The 23,923-nt window shown below is 39.7% G+C and overlaps 2 protein-coding genes across 2 annotated transcripts; one reads left to right on the forward strand and one right to left on the reverse strand.

Moving 5' to 3' along the window:
• The first annotated feature begins 134 nt into the window (after positions 1-134).
• LOC105392334 lies at positions 135-7,857 on the forward strand. Its single transcript, XM_048627426.1, has 15 exons — positions 135-352; positions 621-951; positions 1,170-1,387; positions 1,733-1,906; positions 2,245-2,297; positions 2,552-2,658; positions 2,854-2,966; positions 3,215-3,311; positions 4,278-4,390; positions 4,707-4,907; positions 5,597-5,740; positions 6,090-6,286; positions 6,730-6,862; positions 7,228-7,321; positions 7,736-7,857. Exons 1-15 carry the CDS (start codon positions 269-271, stop codon positions 7,843-7,845), a joined length of 2,169 nt encoding a protein of 722 aa, XP_048483383.1. The 5' UTR covers positions 135-268; the 3' UTR covers positions 7,846-7,857.
• Positions 7,858-8,435: 578 nt separating this feature from the next.
• On the reverse strand, positions 8,436-23,267 carry LOC105392324. The gene is made up of 3 exons (XM_011563935.3): positions 22,921-23,267; positions 12,941-15,498; positions 8,436-9,680 (listed from the first exon to the last, which is right to left on the reverse strand). The coding sequence occupies exons 1-3, from the start codon at positions 22,978-22,980 to the stop codon at positions 9,569-9,571; spliced, it is 2,730 nt and encodes a 909-aa protein (XP_011562237.3). The 5' UTR covers positions 22,981-23,267; the 3' UTR covers positions 8,436-9,568.
• Between the last annotated feature and the right edge of the window lie 656 nt (positions 23,268-23,923).

Below are 23,923 nucleotides of genomic sequence, written 5' to 3' on the forward strand. Positions count from 1 at the left end.
TAAATAAAATATTTGATTTGATTTGATTTGAAATATAAGTAGGTACAAATGTCTAAACATACAAACTTTCAACTAAGTTTTGTTGCGAAAAAATAATTAGTGAAAGATTACCAGATTTTGTTGCCGCCCGTCTTCCGCCAGTCCTTATTCTTCTGCCAGAATTCCACAAAATTCAACTTACATGCATAGACTAATATTGTTGGTTGTCAAAGAAACACATCCAAATATTTGAAGATTTTTTATCGAGAAATATTTATAAACGACAGCCATGAGTGAATATATTCACCAGAGCGACGCTACGATTCTTATGACTGTTGAAAACCTGATAGCCAGGGCCATGGGCCCTCCTGATGTTAGTTCCATTGCTATAATATGATTATGTTTTGAGGTATTCTGATGAACAATATCGCTACTCAACGGGGGTTAGAGGTATTTATACCCTGAATAGGTGCACCTACCGAGTAAAGTGGCCGAGACAGCGTTCATTGGTCGAAGATCTGCCGAGGATATTGTCTCGCCACTCAACTCAGTAGGTGTAATCAGGGTATAAAATAATCGTTCATCTATTACCTTAAAGTAAGCTATTTTAGGTAGGTACTACTTACTACCAAATATTTCAGGAAAACAAAGTGGACTTCAAGATAATCCAAGAGCTACTTGTAATCTTTGCTCGGCAACTTCGTATGCTAGAACATCATGTCGAGTTAAAGCATGGCTTGGACGCCGAATTTGATTCTGCTGATTGGAAAAAAGATAAACTGCCAGAAGGTGACAAAGACCACAAAAAAGACAAAAGAACTGTGTCCCTAAAGAAAGGAGGAGATGGCAAGTCAGAAGATGCTAAAAAGCTTCCCAAAGATGGTGAAAACTTGAAGGTTAAAAGCAATGTGAAGGATGAAGGAGAGACGGAGGACAAAGGTGGGACTGGAAGAGATGGGCAGGCTGGTTCAGGTAACTTTTTAGAGTTGTTTTTATTCTTGTTAGATTGGATGTGTTGAGTAGGTATCTAAGTAAGTAGAACTGTAAGTTCGAGATAAATAAATTCACTCGTATTATTATCACATTAGTGATTTTTTAAACATTTTTCATCAAGTTTCGTGAATTTTAACTAGTAAGTTCTTATACACATTAATCGTAGTAAACGAATTACTGATTGCTTATGCTTACAGGAGCGCCCGCTGGTGGTAAAACACCAGGCCAACCCTCAGGGCGCCGCCGCGTGGGCAGCATCGAGGTGGTCTCTGGCTCCGAGTTCGACCTCCTGGCAGCAGCCGTGAAGAAGCTGCAGAGCGTCGCCAGCCCAGGGCGACTGCCGACTAATGAACAGTTGACTAGTGATATACAGGCTGGGAAGGTCTCGCTTGATGAGGCTTTGGATGCTAAGCAGGTTGGTCACTAGAAATTAAGCACGTTATCTAAGTTGAGGAAAATAACAGCCATCTGTCATTCTATGCACTTTGTGTTCATTCCACCCGCACCTTCAAGGGGACCTAATCAGTATATTCTGCGCACTCAAGATTGGTATAGTACGATACATGATGAACCTAGGTAACTATCTCTAATTAACCTAAAGGTAGAAAATATATGCAATCCCTGAAATCCCGTGGCATTCGGGCAAGGATGGAAAATTTTATCGTCAAAATATATTCTCGAAGGTAGCTACTAGTAGGTTGGTAGGTACTACGCCTACATATTCGGGAATTGTTTGTGCATAATTCTTACCCGTTCTCAGATCACAGCCCGCGTGCAAGCCACAGAAGACTCCGTGGCCAGGATGGTGGACCTCCTGACGAAGTTGGCGCTCAGTGGCGCCCTGCCCGCGGACATGGCCAGCAAGATACAGGAGCTGTTGAGCTCCGAGGCTGGGGCAGGAGCGGGAACCGGTGCCAGTCAAGCGGTGCTGTCGGTTAGACCATTTACTGATGTATGAATCCAGGCGCGGCTATAACCACTATTTAGAGTTAATTCAAAGAAATTTATTGCGAAAAAGTGGACCCGTTAATCAAAATAATTTAGAAACGAAATGTTTTTCCGACTTTAAAGGAATTTTGACCAGATGGTCCTCCTATGCTTAATAACGAGCAGGTAGGGTGGCTGTAGGTACCAATACCTAGTGGTAGGTAATACCGCACAGATTTTTGCAACTTACATAATGAGCTTTGCCCTCCTTTAATTTATGTCCATATTAATGACAATGCAATATCCAATAATATAATTTTGTTAATGTTGCTGGTTGTTTATAAGGTGATGCCGCCTGGAAAATTGCCTGAAGATGGAGTAACACGCGATGAGATGGAGTTAGTAAATACCTAACAACCTACCACAATTACATATAATTACCCTCTAGTAGCTTCATAGTGCGGGATTCATATAAAAATATAGGGATAGCTAAGTAATATAGTGACCATTACCATTATTTCCTGAAAAAATTACAGCAACAAATGATTTCTCTGGTTAAATTTAAAAAAATACGCTCTTATAGACTAAAAAATAACCAGTGGTCAAGATATTATCTATAGACACTTACTTAAAGATCTGATATTTTTTTCAGGGAGGCTATAAATAATCTACAAAGCAATCTGAAGAAGGTTATGAATGATTTTATGACGAAGGCTTTGGTCGCTGCTGAGAAAGCCAACAATAACACCATGGAAATACGTAAATATATACCTACCTACTTACCTATTATTTATAAAAGTATGTATGTAACACGTAGTGTAGGCATCGTAGTTAGAAAAAGATACAAAGTGAAATAAATCGATTAAGTACCTACCTATTACCCTTCCTACAAAAAAGCCCTATAACCTCATCAAATAAACGCTTTTTTATTTTTCCTTATGTTATTTTTTTAAGGCGATAAAATGGGTGATACTCTAGAGATGGCCCCAAAAATAAATGAAATTAAAGATTTGATTAGCGATTATGTTGAGCAGCTTCGCGGCTTAGAAGAAGCCATTAGAGGCCAGGTATTTATATGCGTTTCTTTCAATATTTTGTTTACTGATGAGGAGATTTTTGACAATAAAAAAAAATGTGTAGCATACATACCCCATGACCCATGATGATGTCCCAACGATTCCAATGACATGGAATTTGATCAAGTCGAAAATTTAACACAAAAAATAATTAATGGGTAAGTACCTACCTAATAAGTACCTGTCATTCAAAAAGGTACAATTACTTAATTTACTGATTTTGTGGAGGTTTATTTTAGGCGGATTTGTGTGCAGACCAAGTGACGGAAATGCAAGAGGAGTTGAACAAAGGTCTAGCTGTGTTCCAGGGGCCCGTTCCCAATGCTGAGACTGTTGGTGAGATAAGATAAACCATATTATACTACCTTGGACCTAGGCGGTAGTATACGCCGTCTAGACCAAGGGTGCTTACATAGAGAAATACTGGTTACCTGTATCACTAGTTATTATTCTGTGCCTGTATCAAGTATCTACTCGTATCGGTAACCTGCTGTTTATTCGAGGTTTTTTATTATTAAACGTTTATTACGGACCGTGATAGTTTCCGGTTAAAGTTTTAGGTAACTCTCTGTGAGCGCTTTCGCATAATCAAGTTACAGGTATACAGGTAGATACAGGGAACCTGCCTCTCTATGTAAGCACCCTAAGGTAGGTACAATTTGTAGCAAAGGAACCTGACCTCTCTCAGAGGCACAGTGCTACAGAGAGCCCCCTCTGTGCCTCCGACCTATCTACGGGTAAAACCTAAGTTTCACACAGAAAGTCTTCTACGCACGACTTCTTCAGAGAAAATTTCCAAGACGTGAAACCTAATTGGGTAGAATTTGTTACTCAGTAGATACCTACTTAGTCCGTTAGCTCTTACAGTATTCGGCTGTGTTAAGAATACCCATACTACACAGGTATTCTAATTAGGTTGCTGCTCATTTCTATTTCTCGGAAGTCGTAATGTGCCTCTGATTTAAATAAAAAAACCGTGTCGTAACTAAACAGATCATTAAATCATAGCCATGAGTGAGGCCATGACTAACAGTTATTATACTTATGACCTAAACTAACTGTTTCCGTTAGATTCAGAGCGGGTCTTAGGTAATTTATTTTAGAGTTATAACTTTTCTAACCTAAAGTCTGTTTTTATCTCAGATACTAAATTGATAGATTCTGTGCATCCACAGTCGATGGTCCCGCCAATAAAACGATACGTCACTTAATCGCGGGACAATCGACTGTCGATGAACCGTTCAGAATCTGTAAATTTAGTATCAGAGATTAAAAAACAGTCTTTAATTGTTATTCGTGTAGCTGTGTTGGAGCTGACGGATCGGTACAACGGGTTGATGAGCCAGACAGAGGCTGTCATATTCGAAAACGCTGTCCAAACTGAAACACAGAATCGTCTTACGGAAAGTTATGGGGTTAGCATGTTTTTCAGAATCTTGAAGAAATAGTACCTACCTAAATATGAATGTAATGGTTACCGTATAGGTTGCGGGTTGCGTTAATTCTCAATTAGATGTTTTTCGTCGTTTTGCAATACTGTTCTAGACCTTCCATTTTATCCAGCCTTATGGTATTCCTAATGAGGTCCTAATGAAACATTCGGGCACACCATTGAATTTTCTCTTCCACATCCTAGATTTGAGAGCAAACATCTACCTTACCCAGCCGGGAAACAGAATTTACGTCTTCAACACTTTAGTCAATTTACTAACAACAAAAACCGATCTCCAGGAGCTGAACGAAGCAATAAACATTCTTCGAGAGGAGAAGGCTGACCGGGAAGAAGTCCAGGACGCTCTCCGGGACAAGGCCAGCAAGGCGCTGCTGCAGGGGATGATGATGGAGAAAGACTTCCAGAGGGCTAAGGAACTGCTGGAGGGGAGACTGGATAAGTGCTTTGATAAGTTCCAGCGGCAGGGGGAGGTTTGGGAGGTGAGGATGATGAAGATAAGGTTTAAGGCGGTGTGGGTTTTTGGGTCTTCTGCAGCTACATTTTAGACTTGTTTACGTATCCTGCATATCTACTGTTTTACTTACTGCATCTAGATTAAATAGTAGTAAGACGTGATACTTTAGTTGTCCCTATCCTCTAGTCACAACTAAGTCATCATAACTCGTCGTAATTTAAATCTATTCAAACTAAACACTGCATCTTTCACGACAGGTAGCCGATAGTAGTCGGAAACGCATTTTTGGCCTAATCCCTGGCAAAAAGACTTATCATTGCCTGTATAAAACACTGATGTAACTGCCTCTGTGGTCTAGTGGTAGAAGCTTCGCTTCATGACCCAGGGGTCCCGGGTTCGATTCCCGGGTGGGACCATCAATTTGTGTTTCTAAATTGTGGTTCTAAGTTTGGTTAGGACATAGAAGGCTGATCACCTGATGTCCGAAACAGTGAAACGATCCATGCTGTCGGATGGGCATGTAAAGCAGTCGGTCCTGCGCCTAGCTCTCTCCAGTCGTGTCGGTCAATCCGTCCCATTGGGCTATGAGAGTGATGGAACAGAGAGTGCTCCTGTGTACTGCGCACACACTTGGGCACTATAATCTACTCCTGCGTCGAAATTCGGCTAGGAGGACATTAAAACCCTGATGAATCACACACAATACCTCCCCAGGAAGCCCTAGCCGACCTGAAGGAGGAACTAGACACGAAGGCACTAGTTCTGCAGCTAACGCGGCTGCGTGAAGAAGCGGTCCAGCGCCTGCGCAGCCTGGACGAGGCGATACAGTGTCTGGCGCTGGCCGTCGGGGAACCTTATGTGAGATGAATTTGCTCTTTTAGCTCCTTGTAGCCTATTAATTGTCTCATCATTATAATACCTAGGTTATCATAGAGCCCCTTAAGTGAGTCATAAATTGTGTTGCCAAAGTGTTATAGTCAAGGGGGTGACTCAAGGACCTCATTCAGAACGTTACCTATGGCTTGTTTTTCTCTTATGACACCCCAATAAAATGTAAGCGAGTCATTATCTTTAGCAATCATTCCTTTCAATTCCCCGTTCTGTCTGTCCAACTAGCGCTATTGATTACTCCTCCATATTCGAGGTACTTTTTAAACGGTACATTAATCCTCCTTCTATTTCCCTAACCATCCCTCACCTTCACCAGGCGGCCCTGATAACCAAGGAGCTGAACCTAGGCGCCGCCTGCGCCACCTGCCAGGGTCCAGCCAAGATGCGCGTGTCAGAGCCCACCTATGACCTGCCGCCGCTGCAGCCCGAGTTCAAGCCGCCGCCAGGGCCGGCTGGCGAGGACCCCGGTCTGTGCATAAGGGGAGTGCTTACTGCGAGGCCGCCTGATCCGAGGTTTGTGGTGTTTTTGTGAGGCTGGTTTCAGATGGTATGTGGAGGGTGTTTTCGTTACACCTCTAATATGAGCAGAATGGGCAGGTATAGGTACTTCATCATCAGGCTTAATTCTATCGCCCACTGTTGGGTATAGGATACATTTTATGTACCTACGCGAAATTAGCATGTACAGGTAATTTAACGAAACTTTAATCACTGATAATACTCATACTTGCCTCGCTTTCCTGTAAAGACAGCTATCACCTAAAATGGCTTTTGAGCGCGCTTACAAGAAGTGGCTGAAGTTAATGCTTCACATCGAGTCCTTAATTCTATCTCACCCTATTCGTATGTCTCTCTAATTGTTAATAAGTACCCTATTTTCTTCCCACTTATTTTATCTCTAGTAACAGCTGCTCTACACAACCTGGCCCAATCTTCCAAAACCCTTTCATCTCCAGAACCCACTCGTGTCTCCGCTGGGCGGGCGGCTCGCACACCCTGCTCACCAGGGCGGTGGCGCGCCAGCGAGCCCCGGACCTGCCGCCGCAGCCTCCGTACCGGCAGTATGAGGCTTATGGCGATGATGGGAAGGTAAATATGCGTAAATACATCGTAGCTCTATCGCAGACAGCGCTAGTACTGATTCATGACCTCCTGGTCCATAGACTAATATTGTGTGTCCTGGTCGATAAAAATTTACAGCCATCTGTCGTAGCCCTATGGAAGACAGCGCTTTTTAGAAGTAAATGGTTTTTCTGCGCGAGATTTAGGCTTTTAAGCTTGCGTGAAAAAAACATAAGAATTCCGGGACTACTATGTACTTGTTAAGTAACCTATTGCTCTTATGGATATTGAATGAACCGTTGTAATCTGTCAGATATCTTTCCCCGTGGAATAAGATATAGGAGACATGTATCCAGTGATGATGATGTCATCACAATTTTCACTTTATGCAGATGTACCGCATGCAAGAGGAATGCCAGCCATGCGAGGAGTGCCTCGTGGTCTCCGCTCCGACCGCGGCTGACGGCGCCGGCGACACGGCGCAGGGTAGGTCCACAGAGTACATCATATTGGTAGGTCTCATAGTGCCATCATATACAGGGTGTTGCAAAAGTGGAGAGTTGGCCTCCAAGACGGAAATCAGCAGGATGATTGACAACCTCCGCTAGGAGACGGTACTTAAAGAAGAAGTTGGAAAAGTGGTATACGAAGTAGCTGTAAGGGGTGTCTGAGCTCGTCATTCTAATCAAATTTTGTTCCCTTCTTTTCAAACTAAACTTGAATATTGTTTTCTTGAAATTATACCTATAGGTCACAATACTCACAAAGTATGGCCTTAGAATAAGGAGTTACGAGTATAGTTTTCTATTTTAGAAATAAGCTCTCTAATATCTATGGTTGTTGACAAGCGCAAACCACCCCTGAATACATACCAATTTAGTTTTTTTTGCCTCCATGTAGCGGACAATGCTGAACTCAATCTAAACTGTGAAACGGAACAGTGTAAACAGGAAGATGACGATAAGAAAGCAGGAAATGAGAATGAAAGGAAATCTGGCACTCAAAATTAACGTGTAAACAAGAGAGGATGCGCTTCGATTTACCTAGTCTAATTTATTAATAGATAATATTATAATATTTTATTAAAACACAGGAATTCATTATAAAATTTATTATCAAAATAAATACCTAAATAATTTACATTTCTTGTGTAAGCATTATTTACAGCTTAAAAACTCAGACGGTTTCATTAGAAAAATAAGGATTCTGCCGAAATTGATAAAATGATTTTAATCTAGTGAACTAATAAATATAATTAAAACATTTTTACACTTTCTGCAGACCCATAAATAAGTAAATAACTTAATCATATGAAATGAATGTTATAGTAAATGCTTGAAAGTATTCTAGTGGAATTTTAAGTACTAAAGTATAAACACTATGACCTAAGTCCTCACTAAAGCTATTCAAAGTTATAAAATCTTTATGTTGAGCAATTTATTCACAGTACAATAGTAGACAACCAATTAAAGAAAACATACCTATACAATTTAGTAATGCATTCTCCACTATAATACCAAAAAAAGTCACTATAAGATTATACATAAGTCACAATCTAAAGTGTAATTGCCTAGTAAATAGACATTTATCTCCTTTTTTGACTGTTCCTGCTAAGTTAATAAAACTTTTAACTAATAATAAGTTAAATAATTTAAGGTTGAATAAACCTGAATAAATAGCCTCGTGTAGGGCAGTAGAATAAATAAGTATTTGGTAACAATAAATACAAGTTAAATAGTAAAATTCACAGGGTGACCATAAAGCTAAACAAACAAAGAATTCCCTGGATAAACAGGAGCACCTCTGTATATTTTTTTCGTTTTTAAAAGGAACGACTCACTATATGGCTTAAATTGTTCAAAACAACTTAATTGCTAGTCATCCATAAAAAATAAATTCATATCACCCTGGTTATGTACTATGATGTAAATTAAAATATGTTTTTAAATACTTAATCTGTAGTTTTAAATAAAATAAATAATAATTTCTCAAAGAAATCACTGGACACATTTCATTAAAGAAATGTAATGAAAGCTAGTAGTACCACTACTGAAAAGAAGATTCTAAATAACATAATCACCGTACACCGTCAGATATAGCACTGATAAGGTTTAAGATTGCGCATTGTTGTATTTCAACTACTTTGGCGCCCACTGTGGGACCTAAATTAATTTGGCGCCCAACGTGGGACTCAATTATCCACCTTATGAGGCTTTACATAGGTGCATGTTATTCTGGGATCTAACTTCGGATAGATGGTCAAAGGAAAAACATAGTGCTGAAAAATAACTTATTTGCACTGATTCTGACAAAAATGACGATCGCTATCGACATCGCTTTATCTAACATTCACATGAGATTGCATGTGCATGCGATATCTCCTTTCATTAGTCACTGTAGAATAATCTTCGATCAAAGACCGCCTTAAACGTTCATCAAAATAATTATATCCTTCAAAAATCACAACACCGATGGAAACAATACACTTTAGCCGCGCCACTTGACTGTAAATCTACAATTCGACCGTTAAGTTAGATTTAGATTATCGTTTTATCTTGTGACAATTAAGAAAAGATAAAACTTCCTTAAAATACCTATCGTAATTCATAGACATTCAGCTTACGTCACCGAGGAAACAATTTAAAAACAAAACCGGCACGCAAGGAGTTTTATAACCTATTTTCTCCAAAAAGTTTTCGTTCGATCGCGGGCGGGCGTCGTGTGTCCTCTTCATCAGTGCTTCTCACACTGGAACCTGTCGCACTGGTGGGCTCTTGAAGCGGCCATGACGTCACCGAGCTGGTGGGCCACCGCCGTGGCGCTGGCGCTGCTGCCGCGGGATATCCTGGAATGAGGATGAGGGGGTGGTTAGTGATAGACTATAGTGATATACTCTGTGATATGGACGTTTCTGCCCCAACTACAGTAACAGTGAAGATATTTTTGAATCATAAATGTTTAGTTTAGTTCATAAAAGTTTAGTTTAGTTTAGCTGTTCGTTTCAGCTATTACCTTATCAGTTAAGTCGGTTAACTTTACTCGTATCAAGCAAGATGTTGAGGAGAGGTAGTACCTACAAAGTAATGTTTTTCATTAACAGTAACTAAGTAACGAACGCATTAAAACAGCAGGAAACAGAGTGGAAGATTTGTACGACATATGAGTGAATTAAAGACTTAATTTAGTCAAAACACATTATTATGATTACATCAGTGAACTTGTTTGAATGCGAATCGATTTCCTAGTTCCGGTGCTTCGGTGGTGATGGAGTCAGTGAATCACTTCATCTACTTAGTAGGTGACAGCATGCAGGTCGGTTAGCAAATTATCACCTCATTCTTGGACATTGCGCAATCTAATCTTTTTGCGAGTGAAAGGAGGTCAAGTTATGCAGATTGGGAAATATTTTCTTTTTTTTATATGCGTACGTGGCTGTCACGGTTATATCCAGCCAGGTACCTTCTGCCCCGATGTGTAATTTACTATGTAGCATAGGTAGGGCGATAAGAGGGCTGATTTGTGCATGTGCCAATTATATTTCGGGCACTAAGTACGTACTAGTGCGTTTGTGGAACAACCGAACAATGCATTCTTTAAATATGTTGGGCATGATTTATATTCTCATATTCAAACGTGTAATTTCAACCATAACATAACCCTCAACATTATACTTAAATATAGGTATACCTACCTATTGAAATAATGATAGAAACATAAATTTGAAATGTCTGCTTTGAGATAGATTTCATCATCAAAACATTATGATGTTTCTGGATTTACGAACGCACCATTTCGAAACATCAACCGCAAACAAAAATTCATGCACCGACCGACGGGCTCGAAACCTATTTGTTTTGGTCGCAACTCGCAACAGGCTATTATATAAAATGAATAAGCATGCGTTTCCGAACGCTCCCCGCGGAATGCAGTCGCTGACCACTTTCACCAGCAACAGACACCGGACGTTTCTGAACGTGACGTTACGCAACAATCGATGTTATGAACGCACTTGACGCACCCAATTTTTTCGGCGCGTGCATTTTTTGGCGGCAAGCTGTCTGACGGAAATTAGGTTATCTCGGATAAAGTCTGCGTGCACCACAGCGATAAAAAAGGATTGCCTGAATTTGGGTGACATAAAAAAGGGGTTATTTTTGCTTATTAGGTATTTTTACATCTAAATGGTACATAAGTACATAAGTACCTACTTATAATCGTAAAAAAATATTAATATGCTGGCAGAGCTGAAATTACCTAGTTAATGGGATTTGTACAAAGGTTTCACTTGAGAGAGCCACGTACAGGAACTGCGCCCCATGTAGACATGGGGCGCAGTTCCTGTGAAACGCGGCAGTTTTGGGAAAAACTCAACGTAAGTTATTTTTTTTTTTCAATTGGCAGCGCTAGTTGGTCTTCCACTTCACCTTTAAGATAATGTGTAATGGTGTAAGCAATTTTTTTTAATAACGTACCAAATAATACAAAGATCTAAATCTTAATCAAGATTTAAATTAATTAAGTATTCCAGGCAGATCGCCATGCTGAATTATGTATTAAGTATATGAAACTAGCTATTTAATATGGTTATCATGTTATGTTATATGCAAGCCACGGAGATATCCGAGAGCCTTCGGTTACGTGATATGATATGATAGTGTTGGAAAAGAGTGAAAGTTTTACTGACCACTTCACTGGCTAAGTATAGGTAAGTTACCTTAGTTATACTTATACCTATGAAGATATATGATATAAGCGTTCAATTATAATAATGTGGGTACTCGTATGTAAAAAACTTAACATAATCAGCTTTTAGTAGCTTGTATTTGGAATGCTATAATTATTTTCAGTATCACCTGTTTCTTGTACGTACCAGTGTATTGTACCTGGAACCTACATTTGGCAAAGCCTGGGCAGCGACTGATGCTAATCTGATTGCCAATCCTTTCATCACGGTGGCAAACCCTATTTGATCCTAGTTTAAAGACTAGCCCTTGTGTTCTCACCAGTACAATAAGAATTAAGACTAAGTACACTCTACTTATCTACACGTACCTACATAGGTGTCCTAACCTAACCTAACCTACTTCTTAACCAGAACCGCACGTATTCGCTGTCAGGATTTTTCCAATCAAACTGACTGAAAACATAGCAAATAGTAATCGATACGTCTTATGACGTGGCTAGCACAGTTACCGACATTTCCTGCATATTTATAAGGCTTGTTATTGTTATGGCCGTTAGCACAAAAAATGCAACAACATAATTTGTTTTCCTACGACTATCGCGTGGCAGTAGGTAACTACGGTTCACTAATTACCCTAACAATAAGAGCCATTAGTACCAAGCAACTAATCAGTGGTTTGAGTAGTCAGGCAATAGTCAGAGAGCAATGGACGGCGGAATATGCATCAGGCCATTCATCAACGGTCTCTACTTTATTATGTAATTGAGCTATGAATGACTGATTATGTACCCCTTAGATAGTCAGGTAGGTTATGTATAATGTAACATTTTATAGTAAGCCACTATTCATTGACTAAGCGTGGGATTGCGGCAATTGTTGTTTTTTCAATGTCGCTTTCTATGCGAATGTATACTTTATTTTTGTTTTAGCCGCCTATAGTAACTACATGTAATAATGGATAACTCTGTCGTACTCATCTCCTAAAGCTCATATGGTTAAAAGTGCAAATTGTTACCTAATCTATCCATCTGTACACATCATAATACCCTAAACAAGCTCGTGTGAAAATAATACAGTAAACATAAACACAGCTGCAGCTATCTCTATTAGGCATTGCATCACTCGTGAAGGTTGTCGAAAGTGCCACCACATTGCGCAACTCCGCCGGCGCGCGTCCACTCGGGATCATGAGATTCGACCTTTCCATCGCACCTGACTACTAATGCTCGTTGTGTCATTGAGAACTGTGATTCAGCAGATTCGCCGTTGAAAGTTGATGGCTCTGGGAACTTTATGCGTATTATTGCTTCTTCATTACGATTATTGATGCGTCTGCTTACAAGTTTATCGATCAATAACTTTCTTAGTATACGATGACGGTGAGATTTTATGTGGGAAACAAACGTACAAACAATACTTACAACTTTAGAAGCGATTCCATTTTCTTCTCCATGACGTAGATGGAGTCTGATGACTGGGAGGTGAGGACCTTGCAGAAGGTGTACTTGGCGCACTGGGAGTCCCGCCAGTCGGTCTGGCGCACCAGGTCCATGGCGGCCGCGGTCAGCGACGGCGTCCCGGGCCGCCCGTCCACGCGCTGCAACTCTTCATCCATGTCGTCAAAGTCCTGGAGACTCCGCCTGACCCTCCTTCGCATGTTACTCTGACTGCTGTAAGACTCAAATGGATTGCCCGCAACAGCCCTCTTAGCCCGACGAGCCTCAGAGTTGTCGGGAGACATGACCACGTAAACGTTTTCACTCGGCATCTTGTAGTTGTCGTCGTAGTGCTTCTGTCTGCTGATGAACTTGGCGTCGACGTCGTAGGGTGCGTTGATGAGGGCTCTCTTGTGTTCCTTGTCCAGCTCGTCGTAGTCGTCGCTGTCAGCGCTGCGCATGAGGCCCACGTCGAGGAAGCGGCCCATGGCGACGGCGCCCAGCCCCAGCGCGGCCCCGCCGGCCATCAGCCCGATAGCTGGCAACATAGCAGGTGAGCTGGACGCCGCAGCTGCAATACCAATCTTATCCTGAGCGTATCTTTGCGATTGGATCGAGTTCGAGAATCCAAGGTTGTGCGTGATCTTTTGGGTGGCCTCCATTAGTGGGTCCAACACAGGCTGGGTCACTCGGGCAATGGGGTCAAATATGGGTCTAGCAAGACTGTGCACGGCATCTCCGGCACTTTGGATGGAGTCCCTCATGGAGTCGGTCAGCTTCTTCCATAGAGAGGGTTCTGGAGTGCGCTTGATGTATCCGTAGCTGTAGGGGTATTTCTGCTGGTGATCATTCTGGTAGTAGGCAAACTTTTTGTATTCATCCTCATAGTACCGGTTTGCTTGGTTGCCGCCTTGGGATCTGCTTTGGCTGTAGCCGTCCACGGGCTCCATTGGGTAAGGATGAGCACTTTTTGGCACAGTGGTCGTGTAGTATTTTACCTTCCGGCTTTCAACATTGTCTCCAGTTGCTTTAGCGGGTTGAATGCCAAGCTCCGGGTGAGCGTACTGTAACACTGGGTTCCTGACACTTTCGTCGAATCCAGGTTTAGCGTTTTTAGGCGTGTACAAAGCTGAGTTTGGGAAACTGACTTCTCCAGGATGCTGTAACATACGTCTTTGGATATGACTTTCAGCAACTTCCATGTCTCTATTGTATGCTCTTGAGCTTCTGCCGCTAAAGTAATCGTTTCGTTTTGCCTCTTGGTCGTTAATTTGTTTTATGTATTCGATCAGTTTCGAATTTGCTACTTTAGAATTATCTTTTTTGGTGAACGGACCATATGAGGACTTGCTCTCATCGTGATTGTGTTGTTCAGCGTAAGGATAATCTTGAGCAGTGTAGTACGGAACTCCAACGTTCTCGTCACCGTAAGGTCCAGCTTTAGGCTCAAAGTTGTCTTCCTTAGTAAACGGACCGATACTTTGTTCCGGTTCTGCTCCAGCAATATCAGGGTAAACATCAGCTTCTGGGATTGCCTTTGCAGGTTTGTAGCCAGTTGGGTATGGAAGCAACTCTCCGTTAACAACTCTGGCATTACGCCATGTCTTTTTGTCGGATTCGTCGTCAGGAACTCTTATTCCATGAATCTCTGGGATGCCATCTTCACCGAGCGTCAAGATTGACCGGCCGCGCTTATTGTTATACTTATCAATAGCCTTTTTAATATACATGGGTTCCGAGCTGATCATAACTGGGTCTGGGATCCTGATAGATTTAGCCTGAGGTAAACCATCAGATACTTTAGTGCTCACTACTTCGATGTTCACTGGGTTCCTATCGTTCTTTATCATTGGGTTGAACGGATCGAATCTGTAGTTCTTGCTGGGTCCCCCATAATCGATGAAGCTCGTTGATGTAATGTATACTTTTTTGTTTTCAGTTTTCCGTTCGTTGTCATAAGTAGGGTAGTAACTGGAAGTTTCGGGGTCAATCTCTGGTTTCCCGCCATCTTCCTGGATGTGTGACTCGGGGTACACGGACACTGGCGACCAGTTGCCGTACTCCGCTTTGACATCACTTAGTTCCTCTACATTCTTGTTTTTGTTTGAGTAATAATCGAAACCTGCTAAATCGCTGTTAGCTGGAGTGAGAATATTGAGTTTTCTTTGGTCTCTGCTCTCTGTCGTTTTGTTTTTCGTATCGTCGTAGGTCGTGAAGTTCAGTTTGACGTCTGCTAGCGTGGTCGTGGAGGCGGCAGTGGTCGGCGCCTCTGTCGTACTGCCTGAGCCCGATCTTCCGTCTCTCTTCTTCACTATCAGCTGGGCCGTATGCCCCGTCCTAGTTTTCACATTGAGAGTTTGTGTGTCTTGAGGGTTAAGACTTCTGGATACTTTTAGTTCTGTTCTGGTTGTTCTTGATGGTAGTATGGTTGTTCGCACTGTTTTCACTGTTGTAGTTGTGTTCTGGTCTGAAGGTTCTGTAGCCGCGATGGCCACAATCAGCCAGAGTATGGCACATATACTTGTATGGCCCACGGGATTCATCTGTAACAAGAAACACCTGATTAGCATTCACGGATAACGTGCAACAATAAGTAATGTACCAGTAAACCTTAGCACACTATATTCGTGATTACGGCAAATATTTAATTACAGTTGGAGAAAGTATGGCCTGCAGGCGCAAGCGAATGATTCACTCGGTCTGGGAATTCCGTAAATGTACAAAGCAATATCTATCTTCGTCCATTCTATGCAGTCGAGGAAAATGCACGATTTGATTGTTATCACGTGACGCGAGCGAGGTGCGTGCGAAATGTCGCAATTCTTGTATGTCGTTGACATAGTTAAATGGACAATACCGATTGTGAATTTCATATAGTTACTTAGTTACTATGAAATGTAAACGGTTGCTTTTTTTGATTTTATATATATCTACTTAATAAAAGGTGCAGGGCCTGCAGGGCTGTTGATCTTTTTTGCGTCTGTCTGGGGTTTAATTACGTGAAATATTGTATAATAAGTGGAGTTATTGGTTCTACCTTTTTTGGGCTAAGATTTATTTGCCAAATATCGTGTTGCATAGTAACGTTAGGTCAAAGTCTCGTTTCGCCGAAAATCGTATGGCATAAATCTCGTTCAATATAAAGTTATTTCGCATAATCTTGTTTAGCCTAATAATGGTATGGGCAAATCTTGAATAGCCTAATAATGCTATGGCATAGGTTATACAAACACAAAAGTATTAATATTCGTTTGGCTTTAACTTTGACGGAGCCTCTCTCTACATAACGCCAACTGGTGCTTTCTATTGATTTCACTATGTAGGAACCGCTACGCTCCGCTTCGCTGCGCTCCGCTTTGCTTTTGACGAACATGTGCACCTAACACTCTCCTCCTCGCTTTGCTCGTCGTCGCACCTATCTTTAGGTTTCGATCCCATGTTTGTGTTTAATGGCGTTTGTAATAATTATAATGGTAATGACCCTTTCGATATTCGGATTTTCGGGATGTAGGAAAAATACCGCAATATGTACATTTACCACATACTTAATATACTATTTATTAAGATAATATTTGGAATAACAATATTATACCTATACGAATATACATTTGAGTAAATGAGTCTTAGGTGTTTCAAGATTATGCTAAAAGAGTTTTAGACGAAACGAGTCTTATGCCACAAATGTCTTGACAAAGTGATGATTCGGCCTAAAAAGTTTAGACCATACGAGTTATGCGAAACGAGTTTTGGGCAATAAAGATTAGGCGAGATGAGGGGAACCCGGAGTTATTAATTAAGTATTTTTCTAATAACATTCTAAAACTTTAGAAATAGAAATAGAAATATCTTTATTCATTTACAAACATCGGTAGTAGGTATACAACGTCAATTTTAAAGTAGGTACAACTATAGTAGTGTGAGCATAAATGTTAACCTAACGCAATACACATCGAAAACCAAACTAGGTAAACCCTGTATTATGGCTTTCGACGCCACCCTACGGACATCTTAAGCACACTTTAAAAAACTATTTCCCAACTTTTTTTTTTCTTTTTGTTGCTGTTTTAAGTGACATTTCCAGCCAGACTCACTGCCGGACGCGAAAGAAGGTTGGACATGGACATCCCGCCGCAGAGGTAAACATACCTAAACTATGACTCGATTACCCACTCGATTACCCTTAGTAATCGGAAACTGGCGAGTTGAGCGGTAATCGTCAAAGGGCCATTACACTAATTACTACTTCGATATCGGTCGATAATTGTGGAGAAAACTGTGGGAATTACTCAGGTCTAATAGATTCAGTGTGCTGTGTGGTTTCAAGTTAAATATTCGAAGACTGGGTGGCTAATTGTTATGAAAGTTGGGGATGAGATGTACCGACTGAACGGGCATAGCTCGCGTGGTCCGTTACCTTTACCTATCTGCCTCTATTCGCTATCTCCGAGTGCGATTGGTTGTTATCAAATGGCTGTTAAATAAAAGCGATACTAATTAATAACTAATTTAATTATTAAAACGTTTGTATTAAATATAGTTAATATCATAGACTTAGTATATACTGGCTAAACTATATACTAAGTCTATGGTTAATATTTTAGGAAGTGTTTTTTGTGTCATCTATATCATTTTAATAACATCATCACCCCCAAAAAATTAGAGAATAGTGGGACTGATAGTTTATTTTCTCTATGGGACTGATTCAATGTGCTTCAGATGCCATATTGAGAAATTGATTCCTATTTTTAAAAAGAGTAAATATTATAAATTTTGAATCAATAAATATTTCTGCCGTACTGCATGTAAACATATATTACTTAATACTTACTATGATTACCTAATAAGCGTCAAAATTTAAGTTACACAGATGTGTACAAAGGTTACATTACGTTTCACAAGGACTTTGTAAATACATTGGAAGGATTTGTTTGAGAGGTGTTTTCCATAACAGAGGTTGTACTAATTAGGCCGTATCAATTGTTTTGAATGTTATTTCCTTTCTTAACAGAACATTTTATTATCATAATAATGATTTGCATAAAAATTACAGCAAGGTTTTATGTAAGTAAAATGATTGTTAGTGTAATGTATAATTGCCGTTACAAATTGATTGCCGTACAATAGGATAAAAGAATTGAATTAACCTAATTTACTGTTAACGGTATAAGATGGCATTAAGTGGTTGACACACAGTTAAATATAACATAATCTTAATGAGGAAAATGTATATATAAGTACCTACATATTGCATAATTTACCCTGTTGCGTTTGAAAAGTGGTATAGTACCTAAGCCAGAGGGGGGACTCAGGAGTTCATTCAACAAATGAGAAATCTACTCAAATAAAAAGTCACACAACCAACAAAGTTTCAATGAAGAATCAATTTTCAAAATATGATATAGGTACTTACAAAAGTTTTCCAGATTGACCCCCTGAGTCACTCTGTTTGGCGTACTATACCCTTAATACAACGGACCCCTGACACAAGCTTAATAATTAAGTTTGTATATTTTCTATTCCGTGATGAACATTTTCAAACGTACTGGTCATGCATGATGGCGGCTCCGAATGCGTTCAGCGGAGAACTGGAGCGTTCAGAGAAAACTAATTGTTTAGCCGCCAGACTGTCAGCAGGTGAAATGTCTAGATCTTCTGCATATTGTAGGTCCTCACACCTAGACACTAGACACAGACCTCCTACCTAGAAGGACTAAATAAGGACCGTGAAAAATTAGTTTGAGACGGTACAAAATGATACAGTTCCATAAAACATTAAAAATAACGGCAATTTCTAGAATCATCTGCTTCTGTTAACAGCTACAGGTGCATATATAAAGTCTGTTTGCCAAACTCAAGCTGCTAGGTAAGTACCTACAGATTGAGATTTCCCATTCACATACTACACAACAATGATCAAGTTTCAAAATAGGTTTAGCAACTTAAGCAAAAAGCCCATAACTACAAGCACTAGGAAAGAACAGAATTCGATTTCCACCGAACTAGGTCAAGTTATTAATAGTTTTCTTTCCGCATTCTCTTTTCACAGAGTTTTACTCGATTGTGAGTGCAACTTGCTCTGCTGATAGAAAACGAAGTGAAAAATAACCATCAACCACAATTATTCGCGGAAGACTTTTCGCACGGAATATCTTTTAGAAAATATCTTAGCTCGATTTAGGTCACATAACTTTTGCACCTTGTAAAAATGAGTAGCTGATATTTATCGTGTAATAATTATTGTGTTTGTAGGTTACAACTGTAAGACAATAGAATTCTTCTGTACGTGCCTATAGGTATGTCTGATATTTGTATTAACCTGTACCATGTCGCTATTTATGTAGCTAATGGTCACCATGATTTATATAAAATGATTAAATATGTCTCATAAAATTTTATTCTGAAGGCATTAGTTAGACCTATGGTAGATTCTAGGGGATTAGTAACCCTGTGTACCTGAGCGTATAGTACATAGGTATTTATATACTTTCTAAATACTTGTTTAATGAAATCATGTTTAATTGGTTTTTATGTAAAAGATGATTTTCACTTTCCTCAGCACTGTTAAATAGAAGGTAAAGTTACGGTCGTTCACCTTAGATTAAAACTTTGAGGTAATTATTGTTCTGATGCTTAACTATAATTTAGACTTGCTTTCATCTTAGTAATTAATTAATGCTAATTAGTAACGAATCGTCTGGGCACGGAATTTTGTTGCCATTTTGATTAGCTTAATTAATAAGAGTAACAACATTTTCTTTGTAACTAAGGTACTTAATACTTAATAGATAAGCTATCCTATAAATAATATCTACGATTTAGGTATGATGTTTTCCTGATAAAAATTCTCTAGGTGTTTGTGGTAGGAAGTAAGAACATATAGAATATGGGTTCACACTCAATGTAAGGCCCTAATAACAGATTAAATCTCGATTAAACTTATGAGTCAAAACCAAAACAGGTTACAGTTTAAAAGGAGGTCACACAGCTCGCACCGGTAGAAGGCGTCCCACAATCAGTAGTCATACATAATGGCCGATTACGAAACTGCTGCTGGCCGGAATGATACAAAACTAAAATCAAAATAAGAAAGCACATCGCATCGGAATTCCGATACAATTACAAAATCGGCATTGGTCGGGCGGCTGTCAGTGAAAGTTCTTATGTCACCGCGGCGGCCGCTGATTGGTCGAGCCGGCTCGAGCTTGCACGAGCGCACGCGGGAATTCACGAACTGTTCAATTATTTGTGTATTTTGTGGTCTTCTTTGTTGATTAATTATATTGATTGGGAAATATTTTAATCCAAAATTACAAAGTGACTTTATAGTTTGATTCGCTGGGTGAGCTACAGAAATACTTACATCTAGACCTTTAGTAACCAAGTGTGCTACAATAATGAGGTAACGTGAACGTCACTGATAAAACCCACTCTGTATAAACTCCCTTTGCTATTAAAACTATCTCACCCAACACAATGATAAGAACAGAAACAGCATAAGTACAGTTATTTAGTCCAAGGCCCACTTAAGTCTTATAAATCAAGGGCCACACTCTACGTTTAATGTTTAGCATAACACGTTTAGGCTAGCGCCATTGTTGTAGCACGTAGCATCTAGCCTCAGAACAAGAAAATGCATGGACCCCTTTTTACAGCAGTCACGACGCGATCACGATAAAAAATTCTAAGTATTTGATTTTTTTACAAAAATGTTGATTAATCAACAAATAATTATTGGGTAAATTATACAATGGCACAAAAGGAGCCTCGTTCGGCACACCCTGGCCAGTCAGCAACTGAGACAAAAAGGCACGAGCTCAGCATGTGATGTAGACAATAAAGGCCACAGCGCTGGTCCTATACAATACAAATACAAAATCATTTATTTCCTTTTACAAAATTATCATAAAATGTACTAGTAAATGGAGTCTCCTTTTAAGTAAACAATACCTGTATCAGGAGGCTCCGGAGGTCCTTGTGCTTTATATAACATAGTAGGTAAAAAATCATATGATTGAGGGCTTGTTACTTAATTTCTGTATACCCTCCTTAATTTTTCATATGACACACCTAAAGCTTGTGCATCACTTCAAATTCTGGGGTCCAAATTGGTTTTAGGCCATTGATGAAATTGAGGAATACTTATAATATTTTATAATCTCTAGTTTTATTTAGTCTATGTCTACTCCGAGCACGATACATCTCGGCCATTGATTGTTGTGATGTTGCATTGTCACTTTGTTGTATGGAACATGAAACATAACTATAGAATTAATTTTGGCTACGCTACGTGGGTGTATAGTATAGTCGCATATAGGCGAACCGCTTACCTTATCTGATAATAATATATTTGACCTGTAATTGGCCAAATACATAGATAGATATATAATATTACACACATATTAACACCCAAGACCCGCGTACTAATATCTGCCCCAGCGAATCGAACCCGGTACCTCGGCATAGCAGTCGGGGTCACTAGCCATTACACCATTCGGTCGAAGTAATGTATGATTTGAATGACAATCAGACCTTGCATAGTAGGTAGTAGGCACGGTATTCTTCTTCTTCTTCTTAAGTCCTTTAACTCCTAGTGGAGCATAGGGCCGCAACTACAGCTTTTCACTTCTGACGATCAGAGGCAGCAGCCACAACTTCTGGCCAGCTCATGTTGATCGGCTTGATCTCTTGGGCTAATGTCCTTATCCAAGATATTTTCTAGCACGATCTAGTCTATTATATTATATTTTAACAGTGGGCGAAGTTCCTGTAGTTCTCTCTCGAGTAGAACTTTTGTAAATAATATATTCCCTTACTTACGGTCTAGTCATCAGACTATTATTTTGCTACTTCGGGATGGATATGCCGTATCGTCTTTATATACGATTTCCAAAGGTCATAGAGTGCATAAATATTTTGCTGTAACTAATATAATCAGAATTTCCGACAAACTTTATAGAGCGTACCTAACTCTCGTACTTGGTGGTTCAATTATAATTTTTCTTGGTCATTCGCCAACCAAAAGTGGGCTGGCTAATATTGCTACTTGGTATTTAGACTATTTAGGTCAGAACTTAAAAACGCAGAAATGTTGTCGAGGTTTTTGAATATTTTGTAGTGTTTCTTACGGCGGTGTAGTTTAATTTTAATATAGCTAGGTTCTATATTTACGGGGTTCTAAGAACTGTTCGGTAGTCTTAGGTATACTTTAGGTTTCATAGACCTTTTAAACGTACTTTAACTGAAGGTTACTAAAAAGGAAAGAGTAAATATAATTTGTCATATTACGGGCTGTTTTTTTCAATAGTCAGATAAATGTTATCTGACGAATAATATTATTGTCGTCACTGTCTAATACAAACATTCAGACGTGACAGCATCAGAATTATTCGTCAGATAACTTTTATCTGGCTATTGAAAAATCAGCCCTACATACATATACAATAATACCTGCTACTACAACGGTACAGAACAAATAGTTGAGCAATTTTCATCTAGGGTTACCCTAGGCATAAACTAATTTAGAGTAATCAACCTAGGGTGGATTTTGGGAAACATATATATATCTGAGAATTTACTCTATCATTTCTTTTTATTTAGGGTAGGGTGAGGGTTAGGGTAGATTCTGGGATATACGTTTCCTAGAATCAACCCTAATCAAATCAATTTCTTAAGTAGTTCTGTAAGTTTCTGAAACTGTAATTAAAAAAATATATTTTTCTACAACTTTTGTTATTTTAGTTGTTTATTTACACATTTACAAAATACTAGAAATACTTATTTAGTAAGTATAACGAGTTGTGATGTTTCTAAAATTTTGTAATATTCTGTAAGTATGTATATTATTTGCAGTAACATTATTTTTATTAGCATTAACTAAGAAGTTGTATGGAAAATGCCTTAATGTAACAAGCATGTGTGTAGAGGCGCATTAAAGCACATATTGTATAATAAGGGGTCGAACTCACCGTTCCGGTCGTCCCACTGTAGAAAGTGAAAACTAGGCTCGCATGCCGTCGCACTTTCATACACACACTCTCACTCCACCGGGTCCAGTTATCAATACCAAAACAAATAGATTTATTCCAAAAAATAAATATAACAAAATATATTTTTGGCAAAAAAAGGTTGAACACAAAACTCTATGGTCCCGCACACACAAGACTTTCCGAGTTCAAATCTCAGTCGCCGATTCACTTTCGGAATTCAAATTTCCGAAGGAATTTAAGTTCCTTTTTTGAAATTTTTGTTTCTTTTTTTCGGTAGCGTCAGCGCAGGCGTGTATGTGGCCGCTCGCGTCGGTCTCGACTGCTGGTTGGTGGTTGGTGTAGAGAGATCGCCACCTGCGTTGTGCAAGCTCACTCGCTGGTAACGACAGCAATGGAGCGGTGTTATGTCACACGCCCGGCGACGTTTGATGCCCGTAATGTTTTGAATAAATAAGCCGTAAAGCTCGACAATTGGTGTCGAGTTAGCGCTTGTGTCTCGAAAGTGTTGTGTTTATTCGGTTTCCGTAATCGGATGTGTTTGACGGAGTGAGGATTTCGCCAGTTCTGTCATTTTTAGACCTGAAATATATTGGCACAAAGGTAACTGATGCCGATGTTCCATTTGAATTTTTAAGATGATGATGGGTCGAGGTAGAGTTCAGGGATAACTAAATTTAGACAGGTAGTTAGCCAGTTGTTGTGACTGAAAAATAGAAAACATTCAAAATTTTCTGCTACCTAATAATAATTCTAAATAGGTAGTTAAAAAGTAACAAACTTAAAAGCTTAAAACAGTTTTAATCATCAATATAAAAGGCTTCATATGGTTGCTGACGCTACCTAGCCAGTGTGACGCAACGGCCGGCGGGATGGTGCAATTACAGGAGAAAACTCAATGAAAGTCGTTGCTGACCGTACCGCCGGATGTGTGAGGATGTGCAGCGGAAGGTGCGCCGAGGTTCCACTGAAAAACTACATACTC

The sequence above is a fragment of the Plutella xylostella genome, chromosome 18 (genome assembly GCF_932276165.1).
Source record: "Plutella xylostella chromosome 18, ilPluXylo3.1, whole genome shotgun sequence".
NCBI classification, from domain to species: Eukaryota; Metazoa; Arthropoda; class Insecta; order Lepidoptera; family Plutellidae; genus Plutella; species Plutella xylostella.